This window comes from Struthio camelus, chromosome W (genome assembly GCF_040807025.1).
Source record: "Struthio camelus isolate bStrCam1 chromosome W, bStrCam1.hap1, whole genome shotgun sequence".
NCBI lineage: Eukaryota > Metazoa > Chordata > Aves > Struthioniformes > Struthionidae > Struthio > Struthio camelus.
The window spans coordinates 63072318-63091140 of NC_090981.1; the positions used below are offsets into that span (position 1 = coordinate 63072318).

General features: G+C 35.7%; 1 protein-coding gene across 2 annotated transcripts in view; it reads left to right on the top strand.

Annotated features, from left to right (window-relative positions):
• The window catches only part of LOC104138510 (phosphatidylinositol 3-kinase catalytic subunit type 3), a 77373-nt gene that overhangs the window by 24465 nt on the left and 34085 nt on the right, over positions 1 to 18823 (top strand). The window contains exons 7-20 of one of the 2 annotated variants that reach the window (XM_068925127.1): positions 85 to 156; positions 1254 to 1358; positions 1865 to 1957; positions 2797 to 2982; positions 4290 to 4444; positions 5692 to 5779; positions 6783 to 6850; positions 11189 to 11294; positions 12121 to 12237; positions 14066 to 14197; positions 15306 to 15434; positions 15754 to 15823; positions 16488 to 16552; positions 18650 to 18734. In XM_068925127.1, coding sequence (XP_068781228.1) covers positions 85 to 156; positions 1254 to 1358; positions 1865 to 1957; positions 2797 to 2982; positions 4290 to 4444; positions 5692 to 5779; positions 6783 to 6850; positions 11189 to 11294; positions 12121 to 12237; positions 14066 to 14197; positions 15306 to 15434; positions 15754 to 15823; positions 16488 to 16552; positions 18650 to 18734 — 1471 coding nt within the window. The remainder of the gene's footprint in view (positions 1 to 84; positions 157 to 1253; positions 1359 to 1864; positions 1958 to 2796; positions 2983 to 4289; positions 4445 to 5691; positions 5780 to 6782; positions 6851 to 11188; positions 11295 to 12120; positions 12238 to 14065; positions 14198 to 15305; positions 15435 to 15753; positions 15824 to 16487; positions 16553 to 18649; positions 18735 to 18823) is intronic. The other variant, XM_068925128.1, reaches the window with a different exon arrangement.

Consider the following 18823-nt stretch of genomic DNA (forward strand, 5'->3'; position numbering starts at 1 on the left):
TAGTATACAATACATTGATAATGGTATGTTGTGTTTTTTCCCTAAAATGCAAGATGTTTAATACGCATTTAACTTGTCATTCAGGATGGTGATGAGTCATCTCCAATTTTAACAAGTTCTGAAATTGTTAAGATTCCAGACCCCCAGATGTCTATGGTAAGCAATGTTTCATGTAATGCAATCCATATTATTATGCTTTTGCTGAGAATTTTTGATAAATAGAGATAGAAGCTTGACTATGTTATTGTCTTGAATAGTTTAAAATTGCAGTGGAAAGCTGTGTTTCACCAGTTGAGAAATATCAGTGGATTCAACTTTTTGAACTTTTTTCTACTAGATTAAAATATAGTAATTAACTTAACACTTACATGTTCTGTCTCTTTCTTTCCATACCTAGATGCTTGTTTCTGAGGTGTAGGAAAGAATAGAAGGGGTATTGTTAGCAAAAGAGATTAGAGGGTGGGAATATAAAGTAAGAGGGAGCTGAAGAAAAGAATGACATTTAGAAGGTGCAGTAACTCTTGGTCACTTAATTTGTTAAAATATTTTCTCCCTGCACTCTCTTGTGTTGTCTTTCGTGTAGACAGTGCCTAAGTACAGTTCTAGAAAAGATTTCCATTATTGTGGATGCCAATTCAGTGGGACTGGTATTGGCAGCTTTGGGAACCCTAATGTAAGTGGGCTTCTACTGGCAACACTGTTTTGAGCACTGTGTAATCTAACACTGCAAGAGCAAGTCTGACAATGCTGAAAACTGCCTTGGCTGCTGAAATCTTGTTGACACTGTGGCTCCTATTGTTGCTCCTACTGTTGCTAACATGATATTAACAGTGGGAATTTTTATGAGAATGTTTTTCTTGCATACAAAGCTTTAGACTGCAAACATCCTAAAAATGTTTGCAAAGTGGCTAGCACGTTTGAGTGCTGTCTAAATCACAGACGTGTTGACTGAAACGCTTGCATTTTGCAGCAATTCACCCAAAAACAAGGTAGGGCACTTACATTGTGTGAAGTTGTTTTTTTTTTTTTTTTTTTTTAAAAAAAATTATGGAGTAAGAGAGAATATTCTTGAAAGCTTCTCCAAAAAAAAAAAAAAAAAAAAAGATCCAGAAGATGCTGTAGTTTTGGATGTGGATTTTAATTGTCATGCGTTATTCAAGACACTGGTGAGTCTTTGCTAGACAGTTTCATTTCAGTCGTAATTTTCTCTGGAGTAAAATATTTATAAATACTAACTTATGCTCTGCATTCAGGAGAACTTAGTAGAAAGCAAACATCACAAGCTTGCTCGAAGTTTAAGAAGTGGACCTTCTGATCATGATCTCAAGCCTAATGCAGCTACACGAGATCAGCTTAATGTAAGTCAGTGTCATTTGATAACTACAGTTCTTTTAGAAACTTTTTGATATTAATGTATTGATGACAATTTGAAGAAAATAACAGTTCATCTCAGCTCAAAGGAAATTGTTAATTAAAGAATGTCATTAAGTGTTTTCTCACTTGAAGTGGTTAGTTAAATGTGGCCCAACTCAGAGATAACCAGAAGGTACTTGCTCATTTTTACAAAATAAGTTAATTATATTGCTGCAGTTTCGGGGGCGATAAGAATGCGTACTGTGCGCACGCTGTCACATTGGCATTACTGGTAGTCTTAGAAGTGTATACGAATGTTTGCCTACACTGCCAGTTCAGTCAACCTCAACTGAGGAGCATCACTGTGATAGCTTGAGAGAAGTATATGGTGTTGGAAGGCCCTTTTCTAACTGTTTTTCTGTGTTGTCAGTATTGTGCTTCTTCACACTATGCTTTGTTAACTTCATGATTATGCCTGTTCATGTTCACTTTCTGACTATGTTTTTAATAGATCATAGTGAGTTATCCACCAACAAAGCAGCTAACGTATGAGGAACAGGATCTAGTTTGGAAATTCAGATACTACCTTACTAATCAGGAGAAGGTAAGTTGAATCACTTCCCAGCGATGTAGTAATGCAAGAAGTGTTGCCTCCTGTTTCATTTGGCACTGATTTTTGTATCTCTGCAAGGACAGAACGTGATAGAGCTCCAATGTTTTGCACGCTAATCAAAATTCTTTTAACTCTTTGTACAATTTTATTGATTCACAATTAGTGACTTTTTTCCTTGCAAATCATACTAACAGGCTATTCTTGCAGCAGTCTTCCTACAAACCCTGAGCTACCGCTTAAAATTCTAGTGTTTCCAGTTTCATTCAGCAGAGAAAAATGATTAAAAAGTAATTTCTTTCATCCCGTTTAGACAAAGGTTTGCAAGGTAAAATTTGCACTTCTAACTGAAATTTCAGATTATGTTACAATCAAGCAGTGACAGGCTATGGTTCCCTTGTCTTTCCCCTATCCCAAGTTCAGTGAATGTTATTAAATTCACGGTGGCATGCTTAAGTTAATTATCTAATTGACTGCACAGTTGGAAATGGATGAGAGGTTTAACTTCCACTAACTCAGCTTCCTATAGGTCAGCCATGGCGGTAAGTGTTTACGGTATGATACTGCAGTTCAAATACTTTGAAATAAAACATCAGCTTTGTGACACTGAATGTGATTTTTCTCAATAGTAAGCAATTTTTGCTTGTTGTTGTTGTTTGTGCTGTTTAGCTTTTCTAGAGTGATGTGATTTATGTCAGTAGTATTCTAGGGTCTATGCTTATGTAAATATAGCTTGAATCTGGTTTTGCATTGACTTGAAACATTAGTTTCTTAAATAAATCTATTGTTGATCCTGGTTTTTCATTGATGAATTGTCCAATCTCTGTTTTTAGGCTTTGACAAAATTCTTAAAATGTGTCAACTGGGACCTACCACAGGAGGCAAAGCAGGCACTGGAGCTACTGGGGAAATGGAAGCCCATGGATGTGGAAGACTCTCTAGAACTTCTGTCATCTCACTTCACTAATCCAACAGTTCGGCGATACGCCGTCGCTCGGCTTCAGCAGGCTGACGATGAGGTATTCATTGTTCTGTGAGTGCCTGTGAAAGTCAGCTAATGTTAGGGCTTGGAGCACAAAATTTTTCTAGTTTTATTGAGTACTTTAAATGTTTGCTACTTCTTAAGGCATTTAAGTGAATGTAATTGTAACAGCAAACTCTTTTAAAAAAAAAAAAAAAAAAAAACACACACACACAAACACGCACAAAGTGTTCTGCTGTTTACTAAAAGCTCTTTGCTTTATGGAGCAAAGTCTTCCCGATATAATGTGGCATTCAGTGATAGTTGGCTTTTGCCAAAAAAAAAAAAAAAAAAAAAAAAAAAAAAAAAGTTAAATGACCATATATTCTCCCCACAAACCATTGATAAATTTTGAATAGTCTACCAAAAGTTTCCATAAAACTTGCCTGATAAATTTTAGTAGTATATTATTATACTATTTTTCCACAGATGCTTCTCTACTCACTTTCTTTAACAAATAAGATATCTCTAATGCTGTACTGATTAGGATATGATGAGCTGTGATTTGCAAATGGAGCCCACTTTAATAAACTAATCCATAAGTTTTAATTATTCATCTATTTTGTTTTATTTTGACAGTAAAAAATAAATACTAGGAACATATCTCTAACTCTTCAATCACTAGGGATTAAAATAGGGAATATAAACATCTCTAATTTTAGCAAGCCTTTTTCAGTTGCCAAGGTGATATTGCTTTGATGTAAATGTACCTTTTGCAAGATACTTGAAGGCAACTAAACTAGCCAAGTTGAATAGCAGAGGGAGCATGTTCATTAAAAATGGCAAATGATCACAATCTTACTTTACAGTCTCAGATCAGATATTGGGATTTATTACCAGGGATCAAAAGAAATATATGATGGTGCATAAAAGAAGAGGAGAGAATCTGAATTCCTGGTATCCTTGTTCAGATTTTGTGCTTGAACTGCATTCTGAGAAGTCACAAACTGAATAGTTTAGTTTATGGGCGCTGGAAGCAAGTAGAGCAGCTTAACTAAAGAGCATTCTAAAGGAGTAATTGCACTGAAATATATACTAAATTAGCACTTACACCATTTCAGTAATGAAGAGTTACTGATGTGAGAAATGAATATCTTCTGTGAGTCAAACTTCATCCTAGACTAGTTTTTCAATTGCAGATAGCTTGCTAGTGAGTCCCTACTTTCTACTTCCTTACGGATCGCTCGGAGTTACTCTGCAGAGAGAAGAGTTCTGAAAAGATGTGAATCCTAAGCAGCTTGGACTGACTTCTCAATTTCTTTTCTTTTTCTTTTTTTTTTTTTTTTTTTCTTCTTCCTCCCTGAGGATTTGCTGATGTACCTGTTGCAGCTAGTCCAGGCATTGAAATACGAAAACTTTGATGACATAAAGAATGGACTGGAACCCAGCAAGAGGGACAGTCAAGGTTCAATGTCTGAGAGCATGACAACATCTGGAGCTAGTGGTGCAGAAATAGACAGGTAAAGAGTTACAATTTTAGGTGGAAAAGCAGTAACAGATAATGTCATTAGCCCTCAAATTCTTTTTCCCTTGTAGGGATTATTGCATATTTGATGCTGAGTTTCATAATCTTGAGCAGTGATGAAAAAAATACTTAACCTCTGAGCTTTCACAGCATATATTTTCCCAGTACAGATAGTTCACAAGACTCTTAACGTTCCAAATCTTAAAGTCGTGGCCTTTGGCCTAATTGTGTCAAAAGGCGACAACCTTTGGAAGAGCAATGGCATTGCTTCCTTCTGTCCTTGCAATATAGAGGATGTCCTCAATGAAGCTATTAGATGAATTTGGATTCTCATATAAGAATCTGGATCTGAGAGTCTTGATCATTCTGAACTGGGAAGAAATTTCTTCCTGCTGTTTCAGAGGAAGATAGTCCTGTGAGTGTAGAGGAACCAGGGAGTGCACTACTTATTTCCTGCAGGAATCCAAAAGAAAGCCTGAAACATCTGATTAATGCGGTATTGAGTAAGGCGCAAACAAACTTGATTAACAGAATGCTCTGTTCAAACTCCTAGGGAATATTTAATACAGATTTCCAAGGCTTCTAATCTTAAGCTTCAGTATCTAAACGCTTATGTCACTAGTATATGCTCTTCATATTACAAGTGTACCGCTCCGCATTGATCCTACTGCAGAGTAGATGTCTTTTGATGTTTTTTGAGGCTGTAGTGCCACTCAGACATTAGTAGAGTTGTTTGATTGCTTCCTTTCAGGTAAACTTAACTATGTGAGATTTTTGCCTAGCAAGCATTGAGTTTGTCTAATCTGTTATATGTGGTTGCGTTCCAAAACTTGAGTACTTGCAGGTGTTGTATATTAGCAATATCCTCATAAAACAGTATTTTTAAAAACTTAACATTGAACGTTTAGATTTGCTAAACTTCCGTGTGTATCTGCTTGTTTTTGACAAAAGCTGAAAGCAAAATATTAAGCTCAATGTGAGTGAGTGTTGTTCACAGCCATAAACAAAGTGTCGTTATCCGGGCAATACAAACAAATGATTTTTCCTGTCATCCAGAGAGGAGCCACAGCTTTCGTAGCTGCTGTTCGTGCAGTTTGTTGTGAAATGGGGATGCGATGCTTTCTTTGAAGATACTTCTCTTAGTTTTCTGAATTTAATATGCCGTGGAAGTGAAACGCACTGCTATTTTTGCCACCGAAGCAAGAATTTTGCATTATGTTATTATATGTTCTTTATTTGTAGTTCCCAGATCATGAGTCCTATTCCTCCTGTTTCTTCACCACCTCTTACTTCTAAGACAAAGGAGCTTGCAGACAATGAAAACCTTGACGTAAGTCAAACACTTTATTACCTTGAGGCATATCAAAACAGAAACTTAACACAAACTATATTCATGGTATTTAAGGTTTTTTTTTTTTTTATAGTGAACTAGTGCTGTTTTTTCCCTTTTTGTTTGTGCATATTTGAATCTTCCTACTCTGTCCTGCTGAATACTTTGAAAGAAAGCACTCTAAGAGTATAAATTAATAGTTGCATGTAGCTGAGGTATTTTAAGGCAAAGATTTGTGTGGAAAACAGTTGTCCAACTGTATTAATCTTTGCAGTCTGTTCTTCCGGAAGCCTGATTCTTTGGCATATGTCTCATATCTTTGTGGACCTAAGTGACACTGATTTACAGCTGTCAAGGATTTTACTTTTCTTCTTTTAGTAGAAATTGGGTAATAAAAGTGAGACTGGAGAGAGGAAAAGATGAGGTAAAGGCAGACTGGGAATTTGATTTTGATCTGATGTGCAGTTAGTTGGTCCTTAATCCCTTACCTGTTGCGGGTCTTTCTTTTTGGGTCTCAATACTATGTAGAAAATAAACCTCAGATGGAGCATATTAGTAATAATACTTGTTTGTGTTAAGATGTAGAACATCTTAACAGTATTCAGATCTTCTGGATGCAGGAAGGGGTAGCAGATCCCTCCCAGGGTTGAGTCGTACACTTGGCTGATAATTGTGTAGAAGGAAACTGTAACATGTTATAGATTGTCGTTTTACAATAAAGGTTTATAGTTAGAAATTATTATGTACGTCTGCTGTGTTTGTAAATATATTACTGTAGAGGCAGACTTTATCTGTAGGGTTGCTGCTGTATTTGTTTGGAATAATATTAAAAAGAGCATTCCTTAAAGTTAGGTCAGATTAGATTCAGACTTTAAAAGGAAATGAATTTCCTAAAACTCTTTGCGGTTTGAGTTTTTTTTTTCCCCCCCCTTTATTTTATATCTCTCTCAAGTGCTCAGAATTCTTATGTAACTTAATTTTGTTTTTCTTAACCCCCTTCCAGCAAGACCTTTGCACTTTCTTGATTTCACGAGCATGCAAAAATTCCACGTTGGCAAACTACTTATACTGGTATGTTCACAACTATTTATTGATATTAGATGAATATTAGATGAATGTCTCATTGAAACCAAGGCTATAATGCATCTGAAGGATGCCCAACGAAAGATAAGCTCTTTTTTGAGAACTTGGAAATTTTAATTTCTGGCAAGATGAAGTAATAGGTTTAAAACGATAACACATAGTCAAACGGAGTAATTAGTAAAAGGAGGACACTCACTCTTCGAAGTACACACCTGAACTTTAGCAGTGCATTAATTACACAGTGATCAAAGAGGGAAAAAAAACTCACTATATGGTTTGAGTTGTCATTCAATCAATTTGTGGTGGGGGGAGGAAATGAGTTTGTCTTTTGCTCTGCCTTTTTTTTTTTTTTTTTGGTTTGTGTTTTCTCATAATGTTGGCCTACAGTATTAGAGTTAGCATATCAAGAGTATATTTTATGAAGGGTCATAACGCACTCTAAACCTTTTGTGATAATCTGATTTGTTTTTTAGATTCCATTTGTGGCTATGTTATAAGCACAAACAAAGTGTCATTGCAGATATATGTTTTCCTAAGGGAGAGCTTTAGTTGTGAGTAGTTCATTTAGATAGTGAAAAGGTAAGATTACTCTGTTAAGAATCCTGTTTCACTTCTGCTATTTAAGAATTAAGTTAGATGCCTAAACTGATCACCTTCATGCCTTCTTTACTTAATGGAGTAAGAAAACTGGGATGAATACAGCTGTACTCTAGGAAAGTACCTTTCTCTGTTTTTCTTAATATTTATAGACACACGCAGATGTACACGCATATATATATATATATATATATATATATAGATGTGCATATGTGCATATGTATACATGCATGTATCTCAGTGGATGTTTCAGGTGCCGTTTACATGGTTAAAATTAAGTCAAATTTATATCCTTTTAGATGCCTCTAATTAAAAAAAGATCATATACTTCAGCATATGCAGGTGTGTTATTAACCATGGATATGCTGTGAACTTGGAATTGGATGTGATATGACAAAATAAGCTTACTGTTCTTCAAAAAATTTTATAAAGACTATTAATCTACCCTGAGAGTGGGTCCATTTGTAAATCCATCTTTTCCTGTTTTATTTTTTGATTGCTTTCTCAGTAACTTGAGTTCAAGATATTTAAGTGCATGACTTAACTGTAGTTCCTTATCATGCTTTTTTTTTTTTTTTTTTTTTTTTCTCCCAGTGACCAAAGATAATGTTTGGCTTGAGAATAAAGATACTGTTAAATTTAAATGGTTAAAATAATTGTAGCTGGATGGATGCAGGTAGAAGCCAAATGTTTGACCTTGTGAAATATTCTTCATTAAAGTAAATGTTGCTAGGTTAGTTTATTTCTGTGACATGATGAGCAAAGATGAAGTTGCTGTGTAATGAATTCATTACTTTTTATTAAGGATTTTTCTCACATAGCACATTGATATAAACTATGTGCTTATGTTTTGGCATCATCTCAATCATTCAGTCTACAGAAAGTTTGAAAGTATCTATAATTCTAAAGTTTTTGTCTTCTGACCGCAAAAAAAAATCAGTCAATTCATTCTTTGTTTTCTTTCCAGACATCTCAATTTCTCAGTGACAAAATACAAATGTTGCAAGCTCCTGTTAGAGCTAACGTAGCCATAAATCCTCTTGGCTGCTGATCAATTGCTTGTTTCAACTATCCAGACACAGCATGCACCTGAAATAATCAATGGAAAAAGTACAGTGACCCTTGAAAATCAAACCTTATTCACTTACCAGTCTAAATATATCCTAACCTTATAATTTCACAGTGCCTACAGAAGTTAGTACAATGGCTTTTTTCCTCTATCTCCTCTTTGGATATATGAGATGCTTCCTAAACTATGAAGCATCTTCCGTGCTCCTTGTTTCAAAATAGGTTGGAAGAACTGTCTAAAGTCTTTGTTTTGTTTTTTTTTAATGAATAAAGATGAAAATGAGAGGCTGTAATTCATTACTTGCTGTTTTCCTTGAACTTCTGGTGCATAGACTGTGCAAATACACGCTTTTATTTTTTTATACTTACTACTGCAATGTAATGTGTCATTTTAGCTAGGCAATAATGTAGCACAATTAATCAGTAAAGTTTCAGAGGTAAACTCTAGTTGCAGATTTCATTGAGATAATAGTACTCATGAAATATGCTTATGCCTTGTTTTAATATGTATTTAATGTGTTGGGTGTATTCTGAAGTGAATTTATTAAAATTTGACATGCACAAAGTTGAATGTTTTAACTAGTTTGAGTAGAGTTCTTAGTTCAATATGAAAAATAAAATCTAAAATTGTTTATGCAGACAAGACTTAATTATTTGTTTTGAAAGAAACCAAAGTAAGAGTTGAATCTGCCTGGCTATGTATCTATAACACTTCTATGCAGTCCAGAAATGTTCCTCCTGAATTGTCTCTTTTTTAGGGGAGGAAGGAGGATTGGATTGTGGAGAAGGGGATTGTCTTTAACATAAACTGCTGACTAGTGACTTCCTTTTACTTCCCTTCTAAAACTCTGACAGCAGTTTCCGGCTTATAATCTAAAACAGAAATCCAGGATATGTTGGCATATATCTTTTTGCCATATTATTATAGCTGAACTGAAATCAGTGTAAAATTTAATACAGACAACGGAAAAGAAAGTCAGCAAAACTGTCTTGTTTGTTTGATTCATTCTTTTGCTGTCATCGTTGTTGAGCACTTGTGGAACTTTTAGAGTCCAGAAATGCCAGCACTGTGTTTTCGCAGCAAGTCATCTTACCCCTTCAAATACCACCAGTACAGGAGAGCAGACATTTCATTTTTGTCTCTTGACTGCAAATGACAGACCTCTAATCTTGTGCCATAATCAGTCAGCTGGAAAGAGATGCTATCTAAGCACATAAGGGAGGAATAGTTCTAGCTATCGGTGAAAAGTCAGAGTATGTTAATTCTACGTGTAGCCCCAAGTGAATCCAAATGCAGTGTTTGCAAATAGACTGACTTGCTAATTTCTTTTCTGAAAAACAGTAAGGTTGCACTTTTTGTCCTGGACAGAGCTGTGAGATGCCGGGCAACAGAAGGAAGATCGGCATGCAGCTACATTTTGCTTTCTAGTGTTGTGGATAGAAATAAGCGTAAAAGCTTTTCAAACGAGTTTTTATCAACTCATCAAAATGAATTGTCAGTATAACAGTCTTACAAAACTTAAATAAGTCAATTTAAGTGAATCATAATTTTAGAAATGAAAGCTTGTTTCAGGATGTAGACTTTTTAGAACTTCCTTGGGATCAGTGAGATCTTTCCAGATGTGCCAGAATCGCACAGAGGAAGTGTGTGATTTTGCTTTTGCAGGCATACTTAGTTGTATTGCCAGCTTGCAGCCGCTGTATTATGCCTGGACTCTAGAGGGTAGATTAGTGGAAAGCCTGCTCCTCCCTGGCTTGTCCTGTGTGAGTGATGCTACTTCATTTTGAGTGAAAGAGCTCAAACTGCTGTATTCTCTGTATCGAAGTGGGAACTTGGCTGACTGTACGTCAGAGTCCAGTACTCTCTGACCAGGTTCTTCCACACACAGTGTGTGATGTTTAATATAGTAGTTTGTTTTGAAGATATTTGATGTTACACGACATTTTTGATTTACTAGAGTGATACAGCAATATACTGAAATCACAACAGAAGTGTATGCCCTCAGCAATATGTAGCAATTGCAATATACAATTCAATTACAATACAAATGTGGCTGCCTTTACTGCTCTCTATAATATGCTCACTGTCAAGGCGCTAGATGTCCCTCATTGCTAGGGAGGAATATGTGGGTTGAAGCCAGCTCAAGCCTGTTGCTCTCTTTGAAGTTCCTTTGGCAGTTGTTCAGGTTTTATACTCTATGTTGGGCTGAGCCACGTAGGCGCTTCCTCCATGCTAGTCTGGCTAACTCAGGGAGACGTTTACTTTCTTTTGATAAACTCGGGAAGAAACGTTTACTGGAGTTGATCCACTGAACAGATTCAGCTTATTATCTGAAACAAAGATCACCCTCTGGTCCCCTTTGTGCTGAGATAAAGTCAGCTTTTTGCGCAACAGGTGTGATAATGAGTAATACCCTACGTTATTCCTGAGCTTCATGGGTACCTCACCCTTGTCCATCTCCTCTGAGCCTTCTTCCATTGTAGGGGTTTATTGGTCGGTCACACTATGTGATTTTGAAGCCCTCCCTTGTTGTTTGAGGTAGATTGAAGTGAAGACTGACTTTATTTGTAGCTCCAGAGCTATAGTAGAGGGCTGCTGTTTCACTCAGAAATTACATAGCACAGGGGTACGGCATAACTTGGATTGGTTTTATGTTGCAGGTATGTAATAGTGGAGTGTGAAGACCAAGATACTCAGCAGAGGGACCCAAAGACTCATGAAATGTACTTAAACGTGATGAGAAGATTTAGTCAGGCTTTGCTAAAGGTAATCCCCCTATGGAAGGAAAGATTAAATGATTTGGGATAGTCATCCTTCAGAAAGGCACAAATGCCTAGAAGCAGGACAGTCGTGCATTAAAATCTAAAAAGCTCTTAATTGTCCTTGAATATTCACTGTGGTAAAACAATGACTTTACTGAAAAATGCAAAGAACAGTTTTTGAGGACTTTATTTTATCGCTTGTTCTCATGAGTAACACATTCTAAAATCTTCTACCTTTTGTGATAAGTCTATTTTATTAAGTGTTTCTTTATTGGAAGTACGCAAACTTGCAAAGTGCAAGCCTTTCAAATTCAGAAACAGTAGAAACGGTGTTGTTCTGTATATCAGCAGCAGAGGGTGCTGGAGCAGTGGGGAAGAAAGCAGAAACAAAAATCTTCCAAGCTACAGCCTATAATTTTTAGCACATGTGCAGTCTTTTCTGATTTTAGTGTATCTCACACGTTATATTTAATTCCTATTTTGGGAACGTTATTCAAATATCTCTAACTCTTAGGATACATAAGAATATTCTGTGTGCTGTCAGGCTTATCCTTACTAACTTATTTTGACTGTACGAGTAAGCTTGTCACGCATGGATGTTCACGACTAATTATTATTCATACAAATTGAAGTGCGCTGTTAGGTCAGATAATTGTTTGCTAGGTGCAGTGATTCTTATTGTGTTTTACAGAAGATATCTTTTGAATTGAAAGGAAATTGATCTTTAAGCACTTTTTTTAAAAGCCCATAGGTCTAGGATTAAAGGAACAAATTCCAAGTAAAATAATTATGGAACAAAGAACTAATTTTGTTTCTTTTAATTCACTTAGGGTGATAAATCTGTCAGGGTTATGCGCTCATTGTTGGCAGCCCAGCAGACGTTTGTAGATCGGCTGGTTCATCTAATGAAAGCAGTACAGCGTGAAAGTGGGAATCGTAAGAAAAAGGTAAGCAAGAGATTAGAAAACTTATCTCTGGCTAGAATTTGAGGACAGGAATACTAACTTTTCACTAAAAATTTTTGGCACTGAGATATTGCTAAATGTCCATCTCTCCTCTATTAATTTTAGCTGGTATTAAACTTAGGAGAGGATTAGATAGCTTGAAGTGCCTACTACGTGTTCTGAAAGTTGGTACAAGAACAGGGAGATGAGGCCCTCTGTCTACTGATACCATTGAGAGTAAAAGCACATAGAGATTGGCACTTTAATATACTGTATTTGGTGAGCCTGCGACTGAGGGACAGCATGAGCTGCCTAATCCACGTAGATATCTGTCTGACTCATCTGCACAGTGCTATCTCTTGCGCAAACTAAAGGCCAGGTAAAAGAGATAAATGTTATAGGGTTTGGGCTTAGGAGAAACACCTTAGGACGTTTTGGCAAATGGAAGATATAGAAAACGTGGAAGAGGTGATGATATGTCAATGAGATGTTATAGGGGATGTGGGAAGTGAGCAGAGGTTATTGTGGTGTGAGAATTATGCAAGAATAGATAAATTCCATGAAACAAGGTTTCATTTGTTCAAGAGTCGCAAAACTATTCTTTTATGGGACAGGGTGGGTGTTGTTGAAAGGTATCTGTTGCATCTCAAAGAATAAGCTTTCCATCCTAGATGTGTTTTTAAGATGCTTTGTCCCGACCTAAGATATTTTAAGAGTGTACTTGACAAACGCTGGTATAAGGAGAAAGCAGAGATTTCTATTCAGGCGTTTTCTTTTTCTCTGTACAACACATAGCAGTATTTTTTAAACATTGCTTTTCAATGTAATATCAATTTCAATCACCTTCATCTTTAAATCTGTGAGGTACATTTTTGCAGGGAAATAGAACACTTGTGCTTTGTATAAGGCTTATGAATTTTTATGAATGTTATGCATAAAGGTGTAATCACTAAAAGAAAATGATCATATTCTTAGAGGATTTTTTTTAAATCCGTAAGAATGTATTTCCTGCTTGTAGCATTCTGTCAGATGCACTTTTATAATTGCCAAGACGTTTTTGTGAAACTAAGAAGCACGGGGCTTTGGTTTTGGATTAAAATCAAGCTAGTAGCAATTAACCATTGTTAAGTACTCCCGGTAGCATTGGGCTACCTTGCTGTGTCTCTGTGTTTATACTTGCTTTATTCAGTAGGAGAAAAGACTCGACACTTTTGCCTGTGTGACCTTTATGTAGGACACCATGTGTAAAGTACCAGGAAAATTGCCTGGAATTGAACTTCTGATATTGAATTTCTGGTATCTACGGATATAGGAATGTAGAGCAAGCTCTGAAATCAGATCTATGCAAACTATTGGCAATGTGATTCATTGGTGACAGAGAATCTCCTTGAATTCAGGGATTCACAGGATCTGACCTGATGACTTGAAACAAGTTTCTAAAATAGAGCTAGTATTGATACTGGTATAGAAAATAAACCATCTTGCTACTCTTGCAAGCAATCTAAAAATAAATTTTTGCAAGACTATTGTGTCTCACACTTACAGAATGGCTCAACCAGATTTAGACTGGATGGAGTCTAAAGGATAGAATAATTTGAATAAGCAAGGATAAGTCCTTGCTTATTCAAATTATTGCAAATGGAGAATTTTTATTTTGTTGGACTTCAAGGGTGAGACCTTATGGTTCTTCGGAAGAGTAAAGAGCAGAATAAATGGAATATTTCTTAATTACTCATATATATTCTTTGTTAAAATACTTTTTAAATTTTTCATATGTACTTTCTGTTCTTTTAAAAAACAAGTTCGTGTTTTGTTTTGTTTTTTATTTCAGAATGAGAGGCTACAGGCATTGTTAGCAGATAATGAAAAGATGAACTTAGCAGATATGGAACTCATTCCACTTCCACTGGAACCTCAGGTGAAAATTAAAGGGATAATCCCTGAAAAAGCCACACTCTTCAAGGTAAATAAGATCTTCTGAATAGTTGAAATATAACCCAATCTCATGAGCACCAAGCTTAGAAGCAGCAGCTGGCAGATTTCAAGCTGAAGGCGGACATGGTGGAGGCAAAATCTAACTGAAAACTGCCCTTATAGGGGTTAAATAGCCCATCAGAAAGACTGCTCTTTTTCTTTTGTGAATTTCTATGTTTTCCAGTTAAAGTGCAATTTCAAAGCAGTGTTTTCGGCTTTTGTAAGGTCGATGAAGTGTATAGATTGTCTGTATTCTGCTTTTGAAAAGATAAGTTTTTATGTGCAAATGTTTATTAGCAAAGTTGGTTCCCAAGGTGGAGACTTTTTGTTTTTTGAGAGAAGTGACTTGGTCAGTGCCAATATATGAAATTATTGAGGTAGGTAATTGATCCCCTTTGATCTATTTTATACAGCAAAACTGCAAACAATTAAATTAGCTTTCCCAAGCAACAATGTGGAAAGACATTCTTGCTTTTACTAAGTAGATTAAGAAAACAAAGAATTGCTTGAGATGTCTTGCCCCTAGCATTTCTTTGTTGTCTCTCTGTTCTGGTCAGTTTAGATTTGTTTTGTTCTGACCTTTTGCATAGCGCTTCTATGTTGATTTGAATAACATGCATGCAAACAAAATTTCCATGCTCCTTTCTTTTCCTCTGCTGCTGGGAAAACTTCCTGCATTTATTTTGTTTTGTCTCCCCCCTCCCCCCCCCCCCCCCCCCCCAGTATTGGAAAGCCTGAAGACTTTTCAAAAACATGCCTAGATCATACTTTCAATGATTAGAAATGGGATGTTCCGAGTCCGAGGTAGTAGGTAACTGATTCAGAAAATTTGTAGAATCAGTTATCTTCTGCCAAACTTAAGGAACATTAAGGAACTCCTGTTCCTTCGTGCCATGCCGTAGGTAACCAAATAGGACTGTTCCGTATCTTTTTGTAACTGAATTTGATATCTGAAGCCCATTATCTGCTACTTAATTCACTTTTAATTAACAGTACTGTAAAAAAGGGAATTTTTTTGTTTGAGGATTCCAGTGTAGCAGGAGGTGAATGTCAACATTGCTATGAACAAATTTAGTGGAGTATGTTTCCTTTTCCAGAGTGCCTTAATGCCTGCTCAGTTATTCTTCAAGACAGAAGATGGAGGCAAATATCCTGTAATATTTAAGCATGGTGATGATTTACGTCAAGATCAACTTATACTCCAGATTATTTCACTCATGGATAAGGTGAGGATGACTGATGTCCTTATTTCTCTTAAGTTTTTGATTCTCCTTGTCAAGAGCAAGAATCGGAAAAACTATTAATGCAACTTAATTCAGTTTCGCAGTTGTTGCTAATACATTCCATAGTTTTCAGATCTCTCAAATGACTTACTCTTTTTTTTTTTTTCTCTTTAGATATAGGCAAAGATCTTCTATAGATAAGAAAGATTGGCAAAGTGATTTTTGCTCATCACTGATTTGGATGAAGAGCAATGGAGATGAATCCGATTATAGGAAAATTAGCTTTTTTTTTGTTGTACTCATATTTATATTTCCTTTCCAGCTATTAAGAAAGGAGAATCTGGATTTGAAGCTGACGCCTTATAAAGTACTGGCGACTAGTACAAAACACGGTACGAGTACCTTTGTCTTTTTTTTTTTTTTTTTAAAAAGACAATAACAGGAGTAATTTTCTTCTCCATCTGTTCATAGATTGTCATGATACAGTGTTTGCATAAGAGAGATTTTGCTCATACAACGTTCCAAAGATTTCAGATGTTTAAAATCTTGTTTCAGTCTAAATCTTGTAGAAATAAAGAATTTGACTACAGTATTCCATAGGAGACTCAAGTGTCTTTATAAAAGAAACCAGATCTATGTTTTGAAATGGTCAATAGAATAGGTACAGCATTATCTTTGCTTACTACGTTGCAGTGTAATCTTGGGGAAATAATATTTAGTACTCATATTTATCAATTTCTCCATTAAATGGAGGAGGAAAAATACTTAGCTGCATTTTTTAAATACATTGTGGTAATAGGTAAATATTTAAAAGACCGCTGATTATTTTCCACTGTTCAGGAATACTTGTAACACACAGACCTTTTGTTAACTAATTTAGAATCATGAAAAGCAGTTTTAAAATTCACTGAAGGCTGAAAATTGGCCCAAAAAAAAAAAAAGTTCTCTCTGATGAGAAGCAGTTAAGTGAAAATGTACATGAGTGTTACCCTTCAATAAAATACACAGCAGTTTGTTTTGTGCATTGGGGAATTTGTTGGTTGTTTTCCATCACAGGTTTCATGCAGTTTATTCAGTCAGTCCCGGTTGCAGAAGTTCTTGCTACTGAAGAAAGTATACAGGTATGTATTGTGGGGCTTCTGAGTCTTCCGCTCATTAGAGCGTTTACTTCAGATCTCATGCGTCAGTATTCTCAGTCCCTTAACTGACGTCCATATAGTCTGTTTAGAACAAGAATTCCAAATTGAAACCTAAGAGTATGTACAGCAGATCGTTTAAGAAAAATACACTTAGCACCACAGCAGTATTTCATGACCTGAAAATAATACCACTTAAAGAACTAGATTATGATTCAGTTATGATACTGAAATTCTGGCTTTGCTGTACTGATGAAAGAAAGACTCTCTCACCCTCCCGCATTTTATTTGAAAGTACCTGTGTTGTTCAGTGTTATTCAGTAGTTTTGACTGTGGCACCTTGTCAAAACGTTTTAATGCTTTTTTTCTCCACCAGCTAGTAGTTCTGAAATCCGTTTTCCTGCCAAGACAATTATATATAGATACTTTGATGAGATAAGAGCAAGCTTTCTGTAACAGTCATGGAACTGAATAGTGGCATATAATTAGTGACACAAAATTCTTGGTAGTTTTATATGTGTGTGTGTGTGTATGTATGCATATTTATATATTTAAATGCATGCATTATATATGTTAAATGCAGATGACTTTTCAGAATTGCATGCAAAATGTTCATTTTGCGATTTATGAATCATACTGATTTAAAGTACATGACCCACTGTTTTAGTTGCTGGGCAGACCTAAGGAGCAATTCTGCCTCTAAAGAATTGCTAACATAAATAAACAAGACACTGAAAGAATGTTATCTAGGGTTACTTCACAAATGAATGGCAAAATGTGTTATAAAACCCAGATTTCCTATGCCACCAACGATGATAAAATATTTGGGCAATGTAGAACAAGGAAATGAAAATTAAATGAAAGCTTTTAAGTGTCATGTGAGTTTTATAAGTTTTATCTTCCACTCTCTACTCTTTAGCATTTGGATGGTCCGAAGTCTAATTTTACATAGTGCATATCAAATTTTGGGGCACTGAAAATAGAACTATTCAGTATACTGTTAAAATTGGTTGAAAACTTCCTCACTTCTTTTAGGAATTTTGAGAGATTCTTTCTACTCTTGAATTAAGATATGGCACCAAGAACTTTGCAGGTTCTTGAACAAATCTTTGTAGGATTTCTTCATCGGTGGACAAAGATAGTTAAAGCTTTCTCCAGACACTATATTATGGTACATGTTAGAACAGGACTGCTTTTCACACAAAACTTTCTTAACTAGCCTGCAGGTACCTTTGTTCAGTACTTCTTTTTCTTTTTAAGATTCTATTCAGTTTTTCAATAGAGTTTTAGTCATTTAAATGTCACTGCGTACCTAGAAAACTCCTCTTAGTGCTTGCTCGCCTTTACGTTTGCTTACTGAAAAAAAACTATATACATTATATCCCAAGTCTAAGCACATCTGTTATCTTGGTCAAGTTGAACCCCATCTTTTTTGATTAGAGAGAGGACTATTTTGGCCTATTGCATGCAAATTTTCCATTTAAAGCCTTGAAGACATCTTCCTTTTAAAGTCAGTAGCAGTAGGTTGTTTGGAGGAACATGGAGAGATACAGTGAAAACTCCTTAGTAACTGCAGTCGAGACGTATACACCTCTTATACACCTCTTAATCTGAACCGTTAGTCCTGTTTAGCTTTTGCTAATCTGCTGTAAACTGTTTCCTGGGGAAGTATTTCACACTCGCATTTATTAATTAGTAACTCTTCAACGTGGTGTTAGTGTTATGAGCCTGTTAGGAAGAAGTCGTACTTTTCAGTGTAGACTTCAGATCTGTTTCTATTAAGTGTAAGAATACGATGACTAAGGAAGTAAATTTAGGTTATAGAATTAAATTAGATCTAATTTGGTTAGTTGAAAGTGGTTGTTAGTTTGTTAAAGGAAATTTAATAGTTCTGAGAGCCGTACACCTGCATTTGGCTTCTGTGGTCTAAGCAGCAAGCTTAATATCTGAAAAATTGATGGATTACAGTAACAACCTTTGTGGTCTTAGTTTAAATCTGCTTTTTCGATTGGTCCTAAAGATACTATCTGAGATCTTGTAGGGGGAAAAAAAGTTTTGTTTTGTTTTTTCTCTTCTCCATAGAACTTCTTCAGAAAACATGCACCTAGTGAGACTGGGCCCCATGGAATAAGTGCAGAGGTGATGGATACGTATGTTAAAAGCTGTGGTAAGTCAAGAAATTAAATACTCTTTTCTTTCTAGAAGTAATCAGAATTTTAACAAATTTTAACAAATCTTTGTGTTTGAAACAACTGA